This window comes from Marmota monax, unplaced genomic scaffold (genome assembly GCF_021218885.2).
Source record: "Marmota monax isolate L192 unplaced genomic scaffold, Marmota_monax_Labrador192_F-V1.1 WCK01_AAM20220418_F8-fsc00013, whole genome shotgun sequence".
Classification (NCBI taxonomy): domain Eukaryota; kingdom Metazoa; phylum Chordata; class Mammalia; order Rodentia; family Sciuridae; genus Marmota; species Marmota monax.
The window spans coordinates 18975917-18995144 of NW_026692202.1; the positions used below are offsets into that span (position 1 = coordinate 18975917).

Below are 19228 nucleotides of genomic sequence, written 5' to 3' on the forward strand. Positions count from 1 at the left end.
AAAAAATCAACTCTCAGTTTCATTGATTTGTGTGTGTGTGTGTGTTCTCTATTTCATTAATTTCTGCTGTTAATTTCATGTTTAATTTGTTCTTTTGCAAGCTGCTTGGTGTAAAGAAAGTTATGAATCTAAGATCTTTCTTCTTTTTTAATGTATATAACTCTAAACTTCCTTGTTAACAATTTCTTGCATTCCAAAAGTTTTGGTATGTCATGTTTTTGTTTTCATTTTTTTAAAGGTATTTTTACATTTCCTTTGTGATGCATTTTTTGACCCATTGTTTACAGGTGTGTTGCTTAATTTCCACTATTGTCTAGCTTTTCCAGTTTTGTTTCTTTTACTGATTTAGGAATTATTCCATTAGGAAAAGATACTTTTCAATCATTTAAGCTTGTTGAAACTTGTTTTATGTCCAGGGATATCCCTGAATATCCCATATGTACTTGAAAATAATGTATATTCAGCTCTTAGGGTGGAGTATTCTGTAAGGGCTGTTAAGTCTAATTTGTTGGTCTCTAGTGTTGTTCAAGTACTCTGTTTCCTTCTGGTTGTTCTGTTATTGTGGTGCTGGTGCAGTGGTACACAACTGTAATTCCAGCTACTCAGGAGGCTGAAGCAGGAGAATAGCAAGTTTGAGGCAAGCCTTGGCAACCTAACAAAACCCTGTCTGAAAATAAAAAGAAATGGGAAGGTAGTTCAGTTGAAATGCATTTGCCTAGCATCCATGAGGCCCTGTGTTCTGTCCCCAGTACCATAAAGTCTATTTTGTCCATTAGGACCTGTTTTGGTTATCATTTGTATGATATTTTGTCCCTATTCTTTTACTTTCATTCTATATCTTTTTGTAGATAGCGTATAATTAAATCCTTTTTTTTCTCTACTTACCTAATTCATGTCTTTGTACATGTGTGTGGGGATGGGTAGTGGGGATTGAACCCAGAGGTCCTCTATCAAATAAGCCACACCCCTAGCCCTTTTTATTTTATTTTGAGACAGGGCCTTAAATTGCTAAGGCTGGCCTCCAGCTTTTGATCCTCTTGCTTGAGCTTTCAGAGTTGCTGGGATTACAAGTGTATGCCACTCCCCAGCCTAATCCATGTGTTTTGAATGAGGAGTTTAACCCATTTTTATTTAAAGTGGTCACTTATGCAAAAAGATTTACTGTTGCTATCTTGTTATTTGTTTTCTGCATGTCTTCTAACTTTTGTGGTCTTTTCTGGCAGCCTTAGTGTTTTCATGAATTTTTTGATAGTGACGTGTTTTGATTTTGTGTGTGTCTGTGTGTTATAGATGTTTTCTTTATGGTTGTCATTTAATATGTCAAAGATATTTTGTTTCAAACTGATAAATTTCATTCAAATACAAAATCTCTACTCCTATAGAGTTCTAACACTTCTAGTTTGTTACCAGTGCCATTATTTGTTTGTTTGTTTGTTTGTTTGTTTTGGGTGAAGGAGATTGAACCCAGAGCTTTTGCCAGTGAGCTCCATTCTCAATCCCTGTTTCTGGAATTTTCTTTTCCTTTGATTTTAGTCTGTTTCCCTGCTTCTTTGTATGCCTTGAGATTTTTTTGTTGCTGTGACTTGGGCATTTGGAGAAACAACTGCTTTTCAGTCTTCACAGAATAGACTTGGGGGAAGATGTTCATTGATCAGCCCAACTCAAAATCCTAGGGTCACTCATCCCTTTTGAGTATACAGATAAACAAGCCTGTATGACTGATTTTGTGCCACTATTTCTTATGAAGTCTATTAGAATTTCTAATAGAAGAATATAGCTGTGTGGAAAACATTTTAATTTTTAAGGCCCAGCATCTCTACCATGGCCTCCCAAGCTTTTTATAATCTGGCCCTTGCCCTCCTTCAGCACCTCATTTCCTGCCTATCAACATCTTTCTGTTTTCAACTATCATACCAGGCAGTTGCCTGAAGATGTCTTATTGAACTTTTGTGTGTGTATGATGCTGGCTATTGAACCCAGGGGTGCTCTACCACTGAGCTATGTCCCAGTCCTTTCTGATATTTTATTTTGAGAAAAGGTCTTGCTCAGTTTCCCAGGCTGACCTTGAACTTGCAGTCTTCTTACTTCAGACTCCTGCATAGCCAGGATTACAGGCAAGTACCACTATGACCAACTTTTTGAACTTTTTGTTTTATCTTAGTGGAATGTCCTTTTTCTTTATGCTCTCACAAGGTTCTCCTCTTCATTCTTTAAGAGGCAGTTAAAGCATCTTTTCTCAACTTCCCCAGGTTCAGTTGAACTCTCTCTCTTTGTGCTTCTTATTGTTTTTGTAAGTGTTCTCTTTTTATCAGATGGCAGAATTCTTAAGAAAAATATCTCTTTGGTTTTGAATCTTTAGGTATTAACACAGTGTCTGGCCCATAGTGACAGTTCAGTAAATGTTTGTTGGAAATGAGTACGTTTTTAGTAATAAATACTTGTGATAAATCCCTCTACTTTTTGAGTTATCAGTTTAGGTTTTTGTGTCCTCTGAATCAGCTATCCCATGTCATGGTCCTGTGGTTCCTGAACTTAAACAGTTTGGTCATAGGACTAGGTAATTTTAGCATTTTCCTCCCCGTATTCTTAAAAGTTCTGTTATGTTCTACAGTCCTGTCTCAGAGTAGAGATATGTACTTGAATATTTCCACCAGCCAATGAAAATACTCTTTTTTTCTGAAGGTTTGCCCTGAGGTATTTCAAGGACACTTCCCCAGTCTTTCAAAGACTCTTCTTGGAGAGTTCAGATGCTAATCCGGTTCGCTATGGGCGAAGACGGATGAAACTTCGGGACTTAATGGAAGCAGCCTACAAATTTCTGCAGCAAGAGCAGTCTGTGTTCCGGGAACTCTGGGACTGGAGTGTATGTGTCCCCCTCCTCAGAAGCCATGACACTTTGGTCCGTTGGTGAGTAGCTGCTAGATTTTTCCTTTGCTTATAGTGTGAGGGAGGAGAAGGAAACCATGTTCAATCTGTTGTTTTTGTTCTTGTGGCTTTTGAGTTCTTACTCTCCTTCCTTCATCTTGTGTCACTTCAGAAAAAAAATGAGGTGATGTGAGTGTGGTTCTACCTTTTTCATGCTCTTATCAAGTGAATTCATGATTGATTTATTTACTCTTAAATAACACATTTATTCTCTAGTGTTCAGTTGACTAGTCATTTTCTTTCTTTTTCTTTTTTTCCCAGTCAACTGCAGATCAGCTATACATATGTACTTCCTTTTTCTCCAGGTACACAGCCAACTGTCTTGCTTTGGTCACCTATATGAACGAAGAGCACAAGTTATCATTCCTTAAGAAGATTTTTAATAGTGATGAATTGATCCACTTCAGGTTGAGGTAAGCAAAAGCTTTCTTTTAGGTTTTGCTGTAACTTTTTTGTGCAATAACATAATTGATGAGATTCTTCCCTCAGGTTATTAGAAGAAGCCCAGTTGCAGGACTTAGAGAAGGCCTTGGTTTTGGCCAATCCAGAAGCCTCCCTTTGGCATAAGGATAAGGAGCTGCAATACCTACAAGGACACCTTATTTCAGCTGACCTCTCCTCCAGGGTGACAGCAGTATGTGGTGTGGTATTGCCCAAGCAGCCTCCGGCCCCTGGAGAGCAGGTATATTAGCATTATTAGTAGGGTATGTGCTCCCTTTCCCCTCTGAAACACTGAGTATGCTCCTTCCTTAGTTGGGCTCTTATGAATCAGGTGTGATCCAAGTTGCTGGTCCAGTTTTGAAAGTGTTCAAGGGAGAAATTAAAAGAAACAAAGGGAAAAAAAGAGGGATGGATATATAGCTCAGTAGTAGAATGCTTCCCCAGTATGTGCAAGGCCCTAGGTTCAGTTCCTAGCACTAAAAAAACAAAAAACTTAAGCAAAATTCTTTCACATATCTTGTTTGTTTACTACAAAAATTGTATGAAATTGAGTAGCATTTGTTATCCTAAATATATGAAACACAGAGCAGAATGACTTGGACCTTGGACTGCAAAGACTGGCGAAGACAGAGCTAGAATAGAGAGAACTCCTGTCCTTAGTTCTATCATAATATTCTTTGCCCATTGTGTGGGAGAGCAGTATGTGTTGTGTTTCTTCCCTGCTGCCATATGAAATGATCTTCTTCCAAGATTGTGGCTCTAGACCACTTTAGACAGGCTGGGAGATAAAAAAAAAATTGTAGAATCATTGGGAGACAGTCTGATTTTCTCTAGCAGTCTTCAGTCATCACTTTGGTGATCAGATCTACCCACTTTCTTCTTGGAAACAAGTCTTGAGGTCTTTAAAACATCAGTTTGTTTCTGACATGTAGCATTAAAAAGAAAGAAAAAATATAGAAGTATACATATACGAAAGTGTACATGTCATAAGTGTTTAGTGAAGTAATTATTCATAAATTGAATGTATCTGTATGACCAGCACTAAGAAACCTGTACCTCCAGGTTTTTAATGTGACCTTATCTAGAATTAGAACTTTATCTTTAGAACTGTGTCATCTTTTGACTGAAATTCTACATTTATCCAGTAAACATATTATTTACTTTTTTTTTAATGAAAAATGCCAAACATGTTCCAAAGTAGGAAGAATGGTGTAATGAATCCTTAAATACTTTTCATCCAGCTTAAATAGTAATCTATTCATAATCATTTGTTTCCTTTATATTTCTGCAAAATTTTCCAATATCATTTCATTCATAAATATTCCAGTATTTATCTCCAAAAGAAAGACTTAATGCCAACACTTACTATACCTTAAAAAAAAAATCTAACAATGTTATGATATTCTCTTGGTGTCCATATTTCCCCAATTAATGCATTCTTTTTTTGAGGGAAGGGGTCCAACCTGTGCTGAGTATACATTACCACCTATCTTCATCCCCAATCCCTGCATTCTTTTTGTGTGGGGGGGTGGGGGGGTAGGGATATCAGGGATTGAATTCAGGGACACTAAACCACTGAGCCACATCCCCAGCCCTGTTTTATATTTTATTTAGAGATAGGGTCTCACTGACTTGCTTAGCACCTTGCTTTTGCAGAAGCTGGCTTTGAATTCGCCATCCTCCTGCCTCAACCTCCCGAGCTGCTGGGACTACAGGCATGTGCCACTGTGACCAGCTCCAATCCCTGCATTCTTAATGTTAGATATGAAGTTCTAGAATATGGGGAGAGGAAGGAAATAAACACAAACCCAGAAGTAATAGATGAGGTTTGCTGAGCCCACTTCCCCATGCATCAACATTTTTAGCTTCTTAAAACTTTGAGAGACATTGTCTTAAATTTGTTAAAAATTTCTACTTCCAGGGCTGGGATTGTAGCCCAGAGGTAGAGCACTCATTAGCATGCATGAGGCACTGGGTTCAATCCTCAGCTCCACATAAAAATAAAATAAAGGTGTTTTGTCTGCTTATAACTAAAATAAATACTAAAAAAATTTCTTCCATTTTCACACGTACTCCTCCTTCAAGAAGGGAAAGAAGAAAGGTCAGATTCTTACTTTGTATAACATACTTCTTACATTAGATTTGTTATAATTAATTTATTAGCCAAGGTTTATGTGAGGTCAGTGGAAACATTGTTGTAGAAATTAACTTGTTTCCTTAGGGGAAGTACTCTTCACTGACTTTTGTTTGTTTGTTTGTTTCTTGTCTCCTCCTTAGGCTAGTAATAGGAGTTCTTCACGAGAACAAGAGCTGGCCCTTCAATCTTATGTGCTGGTTAAGTCTGTCTGCAAAAATCTTCAGACCCTGGCTTTGGCAGTGGCTTCTCAGAATGCTGTGTTGTTGGAAGGACCAATAGGATGTGGCAAAACTTCCTTAGTTGAACATTTAGCTGCAATGACAGGTAGAAGAAAGCCTCCTCAGCTTCTCAAAGTCCAGCTTGGAGATCAGACTGACAGTAAGGTAATTAAGAAATGGCAAGCGTTGGTGGTTTGGCATTCTTGTAACTATTGGCATTCAAGTATTGTTTTTGCTAAGGGAATATAAAAATGGGTAATACTCTTGCTCATGACTGTTGGGGCAATCTGTGAAAACTTTAATTGATGACATCGCTATGGAATGATTCACAGAATTAATCAAAGGAAGTAGTCTTAGCATATTAGGAGTGTGGTTTCTCTAATTATTTTGTTTTTCTTCTGCAGATGCTATTGGGGATGTATCGCTGCACAGATGTTCCTGGAGAGTTTGTGTGGCAGCCTGGCACCCTGACACAGGCAGCCACCAAGGGCCATTGGATTCTTCTGGAGGATATTGACTATGCCCCCTTAGATGTGGTATGCCAGTTTACTAAATCACTGTTTCCTATAACATGTCTTCTGTTTTTGAGGTCATTTGTTAATAGTGACTTGGGGTGGTGTTTCATTTTTTAAAAAATGATGTTTCTTAAGAAGCCCAGAACTAGAGCTGACTTCTACCCATGAGAGTTTAAAAAAATAAAATTGAAATATAAATAAAACTAGTTTAAAAGTACTTGTTGATTTTATCCTTTTTTGAGTGCCTGCCTTCATGGACAATTTTTTTCAGATATCACATTATCTGGAAAATCATTAGACCTGTAGATTTTGGAATTAGAACCAAAGAAAAGTAAATAAAATGAAGGATATTCCATGTAGGCCATGATGATGCCTAGGCATCTGCCCCTGTCCCACACCTGAGTACATTTTTGTGTTGCCCAAGTCCAGATTAAAGATCAAATTAACAGTTTCTGACTTGGTCTTTTGCAGTGCTTAATAAACATTAGGAAATTCTTATAGTTCGAGTTTCATTTTGTACAGATCATTTTCCTGGTAACACATTTGTTTCCAGAAGGTTTATGGTTTAATCATTTTTGGATTTCATTATCATTATAGTGAAGTTGTATTTACTTAAGGACATACAAGGATCCCTTGATTATTATTTTGTTATTTTTAGAACTTCTCAACAATAGTTGACCAGGTTACCTTGTGTGTGCTTGTGCACACAATTGTAAATCTGTGGTTTATTTTTTAGATCTCAGCTACAGTAGTTGTGATGCTAACTTTGATGTCTTGCCATCTGTTCTAGTATTTCTATGATGCTCTAATGTTAGTTCTTTGGGATAAGTATTTATGAATCTTCAAACTGAGTAAGTTAGTCTTTTTTTTTTTACCCTTGTATTGGGGATTAAACCCAGAGGCACTCTGCCACTGAGCTATATCCTGGCCCTTTTCCTTTTTATTTTTTGAGATGGGGTCTTGCTAAGTTGCCCAGGCCTGTGATCTTCCTGTCTTGGCCTCCTGTGTAACTGGGATTATAAGCATGCACCACTATGCCAGCTAGATTTGTCTTCCAATTATCATTGTAGAAGTTAATATACTGAATATTCTTAATCTATGGACATTTGCCTGTACCCAAGTAATAGCTCTGTTTGTTTTCTCTAAGTTGCTGAATTATATGCTTTGCAAATATTTTTTAAAAAAATTGTTGACATACTCTGCCAAGTTTACTGGAGACTTAGAAGGGTTGTTCCCCCCCCCCCCCCGCCCTCAACACTGTAGTGACAACTAATTACAAAATATATACTGAAACATGTTAACAAAACTACAGGTTGGAAAAACTATTAAGGAAGAAAAAGAAAACAAAACACATCCCTTGCCTAAGGAAAAAAAGAAAACCACAAAATTTTAGTGTGGTTAGGCTTAGGTTTTCTTATTTGTTTTTCTTAACAGTGTTGAGATCCAACTTAGGTCTCACACTTGCTAGGCAAGAGTTCTGCCACTGATCTACATCCACATTTCTGACCCATTAATTTAAAGTTACCTTTTACAAACATTTAGGATGATTTTCTTTAGTTTCAAGTTTTGGAATATCCTGGAATTGCCCCTATATTCTTTTGTGCTTCCCTTCAGCTTCTAGCTACGTATAAAATAATTTTGCTAAGAAAAATTAGTACCTGCTAAATTAGAACAATCCGCTTTGGCCCTCTGTTCTTCCCTCCCTCCCTCCCTCCCTCCCTCTCTTTTTTTTAACAAACTTCCCCTGTAAACCCATAAGCTCCATATGTCTAATTGACTTTCTTTAAAAAAGGAAATCTCTTCTTGGGTTGTGTTTGGTGGTAATCACTCAGGAGGCTAAGGCAGGAGGATTACTTGAACCCTAGAGAGTCTAAGCAATATAATGAAACCCTATCTCAACCAAAAAAAAAAAAAAGAATTCTACTTGAATGTTCCATAGCCAGTATAAATTCAAGATGTCCAAATTGGTACTTGTCTGCTGTCTTAGAATAGCTTTTTCTGCCCTGCAGTTACTATGCCAGAACCTAGAATCATCTAGGTTTTTTTCTTTTCTCATTTAATTTCCAGATCCGTTATTCACTTGTCGTCTTCTTTCTATCCCACTTCTTTCCTATCCTGCTCTCTTCTTTTCTATCCTACTGCCTTAGCACTGGGCTTCTCATTTTATTTATCTGTCTAGCATGCCTTTGTAACATAGAGTTTTTTCTCTGAGTAACTCTTATTTCCCCTAGGCTGATCTCTTTTCAGTTTATATTCCACATTGCTGCACAGTTCATTTTTTTTAAATAAAAGTTTTTTCTTAGTCTAAAATATTCTCGATACTTATTTTTGTCATGAAAAAGCTCAGTCTTTTTAGCCCAGCATTGGAGGCTTTTTATTCCCTATGTCTGAACTTTACCTCTTTATCCGGCTCCATTTCCACTTCTTTCCCATCCTTAATGCCATTGTTTATGCCATTTCTTTCCTACCAAATGTAGCTATTTCTTTTCATACTGAGCAAATAAGATTACTTGGGGACAGCTTCATTGTCCTGTTTCTAAATCGGTTCATATCAGTTCAGAGCCACCATTTCTTTTCACATGTCACCTTGTATGTATACCCCTGGAGCCATGCTTATCGTCTCCCATCAAATTTTAGGATCTAAAATCTTAATACTGTTTGTATCATTGTATGTTGCTTAGTTCTAATCCACAGAAGGCACTTAGTGAATGTTGCATGAAGTAAGTGTTACGCTGGAATGTAGGTGACTTAGACATTCCCACCTGCATTTGATCCTAGTTTCCATCATGAGAACTGAAGTTTCTTCTAAAGATGTGTTCCTCATTTGGATTGTTTTGGTTTTTGTTACTTGTCTTAATATCTGTTTATCAGTGGAGTTTGTTATTTAGGTTTCAGTGCTGATCCCGCTTTTGGAGAATGGACAACTCTTGATTCCTGGCCAAGGGGACTGTCTGAAAGTGGCTCCTGGATTTCAGTTTTTTGCAACCAGGAGGTATGTGCTATTAACCTTTGTTTCAACTCTGCAGCCTCTTTATCATGTGTCTTCATGCTGAGTCTAGAAACCCTGGTATAATTATCTGAACCTATTTTAAGCAGGGTTAATTAGAAATGATGAGAGAGCCAACTTTCTCATTCCTGATTTTACACACATACATAAATCATTTTTATTTATTTATTTATATGTGGTGCTGGAGATGGAACCCAGTGCCTCTCATGTGCTAGGCTAGTCCTCTACCACTGACCTATAGCCCCAGCCCTCATTCCTGATTTTATTTAATGAAGAAAATTAATTTATAAAATGAACTATTTGTTTTTTCATTTAAAAATAGTCAGTTTTAAACATTTTATCTTGTTTTCAAAAATAATCAGAGGTGAGATTATCGTCAGAGAGTCCTGAGTTGAGTCCTGACACTGACATTTAGTACCTGCATATACCTTCTAAACAGTATGAATACATTGAGGCTAATCATTTCTTTTTCAAATAGTGTGATTTGCATTACCTATCATAGGGTAAACACCCGATTAATGGCTAATCATGATGATGAAGATTTTATGTAGATTTTAAGCAATTAAAAAATTTAATTAAATATAGGATGGGAAAAAAAGAAATAAAACAGCAGATTTGGTATGTTTCTATCCACATTTTAAAATACCAAGAAGGTAACAGTTTCTTTTTTTATGTTAATGTACTCCTGCTTCTGCAAGGTCTTAAAATACCCACAAATGAAACTAACATTATATATTTAATGATTACATTAGTGTTTGCCTGAGTAAAGATTGACTCCAAGATGAAGTATGGGGCTAACCTAACTATACTCAAGAAGCACCTTGCCAGACTCTGTTGACACTTTTTTCTTTTTTTCATTGTGCTGGGGAGGAACGTAGGGCCTCGAACATGGTAGGCAACTGAACTACACCCCAGTCAACATTATGGTTTTATTTATTTATTTTTTTGTGTCAGAGATTGATCCTCAGCCCTTTTTATTTTATTTATTTATTTATTTTGAGATGGGGTCTCATCAAGTTGCTTAGGGCCTTACTCAGTTGCTAAGGCTGGCTTTGAACTTGTGATCTTCCTGCCTCAGCTTCCCAAGTTGCTGGGATTACAGGTATGCACCACCATGCCAACCCCTATTGCTTTTAATGTAAGTTGATTTAAATTACACAGATAACGAAGTTTTTCTTAGAAAGTCCCATGACATCATGTCAGGCAACCTAGATATCAGACAGACTTAAATTCAGCTCTTAGTCCTATCATTTATAGTTGTGGTTGGTGAACAACGGATTATTACTATTCTTTTCCATATACATTAGAAGAAAATAATGGCACCTCTCTTCAGGACAGTTGTTGTGAGGATCAAACGGCTAATGTGTAAGCATGTAATTTGTCCAGAGTGTATGTTGAATATATAATCCTCTCTTCTTGGGAAAATATTTATAATTTTCAAGTATGGTAGCTTCTGGTAGCAAGCAGTGAATTATTGTTAATGCTGTAGTTCTTGGATTATGTTTTTCTGAAGGTATTTATGCTTAAAGGATGAACAGGTCATTGAGATCAAAGCACCTCATGGACTCATTTACATTGATTTGAAAACAACTTAAAACTCTATCATTCCTTCTTAGGAAAAGAGTCAAATATGGGTCAACTGTTAGCCTTTTGTTGGTCATCTACCCTATAAGCCAACAGAGTAGTATCTGGGACTAGAAAGGATTAAGAGTATTTATTCATGTGAGGTAATGTCCAGCAAGTAATAATTGCCTTCTCATCTGCAGTTTACTTTCTATGAATTTAATTAGCTCAGTAGGCAGCAGGAGGTCTGAAGATATTAAATAAAAAATCTAGATTTTGTAAACATTTCTTAAATTTTAAATAACTTTGATTATGGAATATTGTTGTAACTGCTCTATTATTGCTCAGGTCATTGTTATTAATCTTCTTACTGTGAATAATTTGGGAATTAAACTTTATCATAGGTATATGAATATAGGAAAAAACATGTGGTGTTTGGTACTGACCATGATTTTATGCATCCACAGTTGGTCTTGGAATGTATGCCCCACAGATAGGTAAGATCTACTGTAACCTAATTAAAATTAAATTTCAAACGGCTGATATGTAACTATATTTTTGAATATAGACTCTTCACATGTGGAGGTAATTGGTATCGACCACTAAATAGTCATGCCACTTTGTTAGAGAAATATTGGACCAAAATTCACCTGGATAATCTGGATAAGAAAGAACTAAATGAGGTATGTGGTACTAGAAAATATTAATTTTTTTTCTTACTTTTTATTATGAAAAGTTCCAAACTTACATGAAGTTTTTAAGGGATGTTCAACCTATACAAACTTATCTAAAAATCTGAAACCCAGAATGCTTTATAATTTAGAACCTTTGGACATTGACATCATACCACAAGCGAAAAATGTCACGTCTGACCTCATGTGTTGGGAGGTAGTTAAAATGCAGGCACACTAAAGATACTGCATAAAATACTTTTAAGTGTGTATGAAGCATCTGAATTTGTGTCTAGACTATTTTGGTCATTCAAACACAGAAGGGATATACCTCAATGATACATTGCTGCCCTAGCATGCATGAGACCCTGAGTTCCATCTCTAGTACTGCCAAATTAAAAAAAAAGTGTGTGTATGTGTATGAAGAAATAATATCTACCTCTCGATGACACTATTAGGCCTTGAGTTCTATATCCTTTATAAATATGTGGATATTACATATATAAATTGGAATCACAATGTTCTTCTCAAACTAATTTAAATGTATTGGATGGTTAATATTTCAAATATATACGTAGTTTCATGCCTTCTTAAACAAATTTGACTGTTTCATATCAACATAAAGGCTTGGAGCTAATATTATGAATTCCAAGTATAATACTGCAGTAAATTCTCAGTAGTAATTGAAGTGAATGGGACTTAGATCTTTTGCATTATGAATTCTTTTTAAGTTCCATTGCTTTTTATCAGCATTAGCATTAACTTGTGACCTTTTGAAAAACTGTTTTTCTGTGTCCTCATAACTGCTTCTAATTTACTTTTGACTGAGAAAGTGTGTAATGAACCTTACTAGAATTGTTTGGAACCATAGTAAATAGTTCTTGAAGAATTCTTTATTAAGTAATTCCTTGGATACTTTTATTTTGGTGGCATTGTTTGGGGATTAAACTTGGGGCTTCATACATGCTAGGCAAGTGCTCTGCCACTGAGCTGCATCACCAGCCTACATGCCTGTTTTGGTTGCTTGGAGACCCTTTTACCATCTAACTTCAACCCTGAAAGCTGTGTTATAGATGGTGAGATTGCCGGATAACTGAGTTTGAGGTAGGAAAAAAAGCCATGGCTTTTTTTTTTTTTTTTTTTTTTTTTGGCAGGTAGGACCAAAGGAATATAAAGGTTTAAAGGTTTAAATTTTTATGCTTGGTAAAGATGACAAATTTCATAGAGAAATACACTTTCTGGTTAACTAGTGTCAGCAGTAGTTTATGTGTACATTTTATTTTATTTTTATTTTGTGGTACTAGGGATTAAACCTAGGCGTTAGGCATGTTAGGTAAGCACTCTATCACTAAACACTATGTGTTGGAATTCAGAGCTATATCCCCAGCATTTAAAAATTATTTTTTTGTTTTTGTTTTGAGTCAGGGTCTCACTAAGATGTTAGGGCCTTATAAATTGTAATTCTGCCTCACCTTTCCAAGCCTCTGTGATTAGAGGTGTGTATCACCGCACCCAGGGCTGTGTGTACTTTAAAAATTACTATGCTTGCTGTGAAATTTTCTTTCCTTTTTTCCTCCCTCTGTTGACAGGTTCTTCAGAGCAGATATCCCAGCCTGTTGGAAGCTGCTGATCACCTGCTTGACATTTATATTGAGCTTACTGGAGAGAAACATCACTCTCCAAGTGATAATTGTATTGAAGGTAAAGAGGCATCTGAGGAAGTTTCAGAAGCCAGAAGAGAAAACAAAAGATCTATCCTTGAGGGCAGAGAATTGTCTCTAAGGTATTGGACTTGACACTTTATTGAGTTGTGTGTGTGTGCGTGGGGGGGGGGGGTTAGTTGATATTTTAAAAGCAACTTACGCTAAAAGATCTTACCAATTCCAACTAAATGGTATTGAAAGACATACTGAGTTTGAAAATTAAATTTTCATGAGATCAGATCTTTTTCAGATCTATAGGTACTGATTAGGAAGGCCTGAAATATTATTTTTACCTTTAAAAATAACTTTTAAGGACAAACTTGATAATAGCCATTAACATAATTCTTTAACTGGATTTCTTTTCTTAACATGTGGGACCTTAAATTAGCATTCTTGGATTTTGCTCCATATAATGAGTTTTATGCCTCAGCTCTCCTCTTTCAAGGGTTGGACTTGCCACTTTGAGTAGTGGGAATTAGGAATAGATAACTCCCCTCATTTTATTTATTTATTTTCAATATTTATGTTTTTAGTTTTAGGGGGGATACAATATCTTTTTATTTTTATGTGGTGCTGAGGATCAAACTCAGTGCCTCACACATGCTAGGCGAGCACTCTACAACTTGAGCCACAACCCCAGCCCTCCCCTCATTTTAATCAGAGTTATTTGCTTCCTTCCTCCTTCTTACCTTCTCTGGCATGGATGGGGTAAAATGAGTGATAGGTTACTTCCTGATAGAGATAAGTTCTTACATCAAATACTTTTGTCTCCACATTAGAAGAAAAAATGGGGTACTCATTTATCAGGTGTCCTTAACAAACTCTGATGTTTTTGGTGTAAGATTTTTTATTTCTTAATTTTTTTTTTTAAGGGATCTACTGAATTGGTGTAATAGGATTGCTCATAGCTTTGACAGTTCATCTTCATCAGCATCATTAAATATTTTTCAAGAGGTAAGATAAAGTCTTTGTGTTGATTGTCTCCTTGTTCTCTATATAGCTGCTGATTTTATTTCTGTCAGAATTTCTTTTGATTTGGCATGGTTTATTATCCTTAGCTAGTTAAAAGTGAAGCTAAAATTGCCTTAACTCTAAAATGAGGGCTTAGTGATAGAGTGCTTGCCTAGCGTGCATGAGGCCCTGGGTCTAATCGCCAGCATTGCTAACAAAACAGGAATCTTAATTGGGCACAATAGATGTTTTGTAATTGTTTTATTTATTTATTTTTTTATTTGGTGAGGGCTGATGTTTTGTAATTTTAAGACATTGTTACTAATTTCAAAAGAAGTATAGTTTGAGAGAGTGAAATTAAAAGGTGGAATGAAAGTAAACTCCAAAATAATAATGGTAAGGTGATATGGTAAAATATAGATTGTTTCTAAGATATGTATTATGCACCTTGCATAATTTCTGAAGACTTTTGGATAAATTTGTGTTTATCTGATATTTACACCTACCTTAGTGGGAATTTTATCTTTAGTATAGGGGAAATGTGGGAATTATAAAGTATAACTTTGGTTTAAAAAAAAAAAATGTGTTGGAAGACCTATTGAAGTATTACTCTACCAGATGCCATAAGAACAAAGTAGGATTTATTCCCTCCAGCATAAGAATAAAGATGATGCTGCCTGAAGATCTGTTGGCTATAACATTGACCAATTTTGATTATAAAGTGTTCTGGTTTCTGACAGCTGGGATTGGGGAAGAGAACATGACCAGTTTGGTTTACATGTCTTTGTGTGTAGTAAAGTTTTTTTGAGTAGAAAGAAATCTCCTTTGGAGTGTACCCTTAGGCCATGTTGAACCCTGAAATGCTTTGTGGCAATCTGTTCTTGTCCTTAATTTTCCAAATTCTCCATTTTTCATCTCTTACAAATAACTGTTTTTTACTTTTCTAATAAATTGAGTCATTGGTAAGATTCATCTTATTTACTTTCTATTGTAAAATGTTGTATCTATATAAAACTACTTATTGACTGCTTGCAGTGGACCACACGATCCCAGCTACTTGGGAGGTTGAGGGTCCAGGAAAGCAAGCTTTTGCTGTTGTGTCAGCACTGAGTGAGAGTTGTTTCTTCCATGAGCCCCATGCCTAATAATGAACACTAACTTGCTATTCTTTGCATGAAGTTAAGATCTGCAAAATGAGTTAGGGTTTCTGTTTGTTTATTTCTAATTTTGCCAGTAACTCAATAACAACACCCTCCACATTTGTTCGTGTGTTTCCTATTAGGTAAAGTCATATGTCCAGATTTGGCTCATTATTTATACCCCTTTCAGTACTGCATCAGTATTCCTACTGGATTTTATTTTCTTCCCTTTTGAGGCCAGGCAGGATAGGATGTTCTGTGATTAATGTATATTGTTTTTTGTTTTTTAATCAGTTGGCATTTGCCTTGGTTATTTTAATAGGCTCTGGACTGTTTCACAGCAATGCTTTCTGAGCGCACAAGCAAATTGAAAATGGCAGAAGTTATTGGAAGCAAATTGAACATTTCAAAGAAGAAGGTACATGGTGCTATTTTTACTTCTCCTTTGAAAGCAGACTAGGGTATTTAGATTGCTTACTGGTTTCTGGTCATTGCCTGGGATAACTTTTGCAATGTTGACTCCTCCGTGAATGTTGGTGTCATTACTGCCTTTCATGGATATAAATCTTCCAACATTCCCTAGTAGTTCTGTAAATGTTTCCACATTCTTGAAGTCATTTTTCTTATGCCCTTTATCACATGTATACCTTATTCTCCAGTATTTTAATGACCATTCTCTGGTTATAGGCTTAGAACTGGTATTGTGTCTTAGTAACGTGTTTTTAGTTTGGTTCAGAGACCCACCCCCCCACCTTTTATTATTAATGTCCTCAAACATCAGGAAAGTTCAAAATAGTACCAATGAATACCTGTATACTCACTACTTAGGTTCATCACAGACATTGCTAATATTTTACCATTCTTGTTTTATATCCAAATATGTATTTATGAAAGGCTGACAATGTAGCTCTGTGGCAGAGCATGTGTTTAGCATGCACAAGGCTCTGGGTTCAATCCCTAGCACCAGACATATGCAAATGAAATTTTTGGAGGAAATAGCCCTTCAACAGTGATAATGTTGTGGTTGGGGGCTGGAGAAATGTTTAGGGCTCATCTTGAGCAGATATTTGGCTTTCCTACTGGAATTATGACTGTAGCATGCTTCCTGTAAGGAACTGCAATAGTGGAAATGTTTCTTTAGCTTCTTAAGAAGTTGGGGTGTTTTGGGTAATAGAATACTCCACTGAAAGGGAATTAATTAATTAATACATATACCAATCTTAGTGGGCAAAGGAATGAAACAAATCACTTAGACTAATCAGTGTTTACCATTTTTCTTTGGGGAGGGTTCATCTTCCCTGAGCATTTTGCCCCTTTTTTGCTTTTGTGAAACCTGAACAAAATCCGGCTTGAGTTATCAACAAGTAAAGAGATGGATGGCTAGACACCCAGGAGCGTCTTCTGTAACTTCCTTTTCTGCTTTGACTAGTCAGATGAACCATGTTAGAAATTTAAAGCAGAGAATAGCATGGTTAAAGAGAAATCTACTAAATTTTTTCCCGTAAGTTAGGAGGTGAGGGGTTTTTTGTTTTGTTTTTACTCTGTTGGGAAATGTCTGTCAGCAGTGTCCACTTTGGATATAGACAGAGGTTTATTTACATGAGTCAGAAGGACCATTTTATGGAAATACAGTCAATGTTTTAAAAAAACATTGGAAACTCGGAAAATGAAGAAAAATCAACCTTGATTAAAAGCTAACTTGCCTATCTTGGAGTACAGTGTGTTTCGTGGTAGAAGGCTGATTAGAAGGTCACAGTGAGCCTCTGTGAATAAGAAAATGTTAAAGAGCATGCAGATTTTTGTTCAGTTGAAACCTTTTCCTCCCACAGGCTGAATTTTTTTGTCAACTTTATAAGCCAGAAATTCTGATCAATGAACTAGATGTGCAAGTAGGCAGAGTGCGACTTCTTCGGAAACAAAACGAGGCTGCTCATGTACAGAGGTAAGGGGGGTTATAAACTAACCTATGTACTGTGTGGTCATTAAGAATTGATAGAAGGTCTCGTTTTATCCTTTGAGCAGAACACCTTACTGAACTGTTGTTTTGCCAGCATGGTATGTGGTAAGGAGCAGTGTTTTTCCAAAGTATGTTCTATGAAACTGGATGTTAACAGGAGGTGATGAAGGCCATTAGAGATATGGACTAGCAAAGATGATCCTTGGTTTTTGCTCGCTGTAGTGCATTTATTGAAGCAGGGCTCAGGTGGAAGTCAGGCTTTGGCATTTGTCTATATTGAGGGCTGGGATTATATAAGATTCTGAGCTGGTAATATTTATTATAAACTTAATATATGCCTGGCATTGTGCTAAGTGCTTTCATTTGCTTTTTCATATAGTGATTATAATAATTTTATAAATTAGGATTTATAAACCTTAACAATGACCAAAAATTTAGTGACTTTAAAGAACAGACATTATTCTTACAATTCTGGAGGTTAGAAGTCTGAAGTCAAGGTGTTGATAGGGCCATATTTCTTCTGAGAGGTCTAGGGAAGAATACTTTTTTGCTACTTTCTGGATGATTTTGGCTCTCGGCAATCTTTGGTGTTCCTTGACTCAGGTCTGTATCCGTCCAATTTCTTTCTCTGTTGTTACAGGGCCTTTTCCCTGCTATGTGTTTCTGTCTCCAGGTTGCTTTTACAAGGATACCAGCTGCTGGATTTATTGCCCACTCTAAGTAGAATGACCTCTTCTTAACTTGGTTAAATCTGCAAATATCCTATTTAAAAATAAAGTTCCACAGATTCTGGGTAGACTGATTTTAAGTGAAAACACTTACACCCATTACAATTACCATAAACATTTTGTAGGTGAAAAAACTGAGGTTAAGGCAGGTAAAGTAATTTGTTCAAGACACAGCTAATATAGCGTCTTGTCATGGATGGTTTGAATTTCCAAAGCGTAGCACCTTACCCAGGTATATGACTCTTTAGTGTTTGCAAAGCAAATTAATTTTGTAATTTATATGTTGTAGGAATATCTGGTACAGCATGAAGACAATTACTGTGGGCTATTTCCTCATTCTTCTTTGTTGAACCTGGGAATTAGAGTTCCCTTCAGCACTAAGAAAAGCTTGCAGCCTGACTTTTTTTGAGGGGGGGAACCTTCATCAATGGGGATCAAACCCAAGGTTGGTAAACTGTTGTACCACTGATGTATATCCCCAGGCTGGCTTTTAAACTCCTTTTTCCCATTCTTAGGGAGAAATTCACTTTTGCTGCTACACGGCCATCCTCTGTTCTCATTGAACAGCTTGCAGTGTGCGTCAGCAAAGGGGAGCCTGTGTTGCTGGTGGGAGAGACTGGGACTGGCAAAACCTCTACTGTCCAGTACTTGGCACACATTACAGGTAACTCCTGGAGGGAAATGACTGCCCTTAAGCATTTTGCAATGACTCTTTTTGTTTTTTGTTTTTAAACAGTCTAAAGATAACTAGAGTTTTAAAAAGTGACCTTTCTCCATCTGTGTTGTTTCCCTGAAATGACCACTATTAACTGATTGGATTAATTTTTGGTGTGCAAATGGCATGTGCATATAGATGGTGGGTTTTTTTTTTATTTTAGTTTTAGGTGGACACAACATCTTTATTTTATTTTTATGTGGTGCTGAGAATCAAACCCAGTGCCTCACACATGCTAGGCAAGTGCGCTACCACTTGAGCCACATTCTCAGTCTAGATGGTGTTTTTATACAGATGGAATTATACTCGACATATTACATTAAGTTAAGCAGATTGGTCAATTTTTTAAAAATTTTTATTAATTTGGCTTCTAATGGTCAAATAATTACACATTATGGACATTTACTTAGCCCTAATTGTAGACCTTGACTCAATGAAGGGTGTTTTCCTATGCATAGTTATCCAGATGCTATACCAGTAATGCCACAGTGAATATGACTGTTTTATATCTATATGGAGATGTGAGAAAATTTAAAAAGTTTGTGGTCCCTGAAGTAA

The 19228-nt window shown here is 36.4% G+C and overlaps 1 protein-coding gene across 2 annotated transcripts in view; it reads left to right on the forward strand.

Moving 5' to 3' along the window:
- Nucleotides 1–19228, forward strand: part of Mdn1 (midasin AAA ATPase 1) — a 148840-nt gene that overhangs the window by 22361 nt on the left and 107251 nt on the right. For both annotated transcript variants that reach the window (XR_009225852.1, XM_046431427.2), the window contains exons 3-14: nucleotides 2683–2907; nucleotides 3231–3338; nucleotides 3415–3607; nucleotides 5644–5886; nucleotides 6126–6257; nucleotides 9125–9228; nucleotides 11375–11489; nucleotides 13067–13260; nucleotides 14053–14134; nucleotides 15593–15688; nucleotides 17100–17212; nucleotides 18471–18619. Coding sequence is in view for 1 of the 2 variants with exons in the window: in XM_046431427.2 (XP_046287383.1) it covers nucleotides 2683–2907; nucleotides 3231–3338; nucleotides 3415–3607; nucleotides 5644–5886; nucleotides 6126–6257; nucleotides 9125–9228; nucleotides 11375–11489; nucleotides 13067–13260; nucleotides 14053–14134; nucleotides 15593–15688; nucleotides 17100–17212; nucleotides 18471–18619 (1754 nt within the window). In the remaining variant the exon portion in view is untranslated. The remainder of the gene's footprint in view (nucleotides 1–2682; nucleotides 2908–3230; nucleotides 3339–3414; nucleotides 3608–5643; nucleotides 5887–6125; nucleotides 6258–9124; nucleotides 9229–11374; nucleotides 11490–13066; nucleotides 13261–14052; nucleotides 14135–15592; nucleotides 15689–17099; nucleotides 17213–18470; nucleotides 18620–19228) is intronic.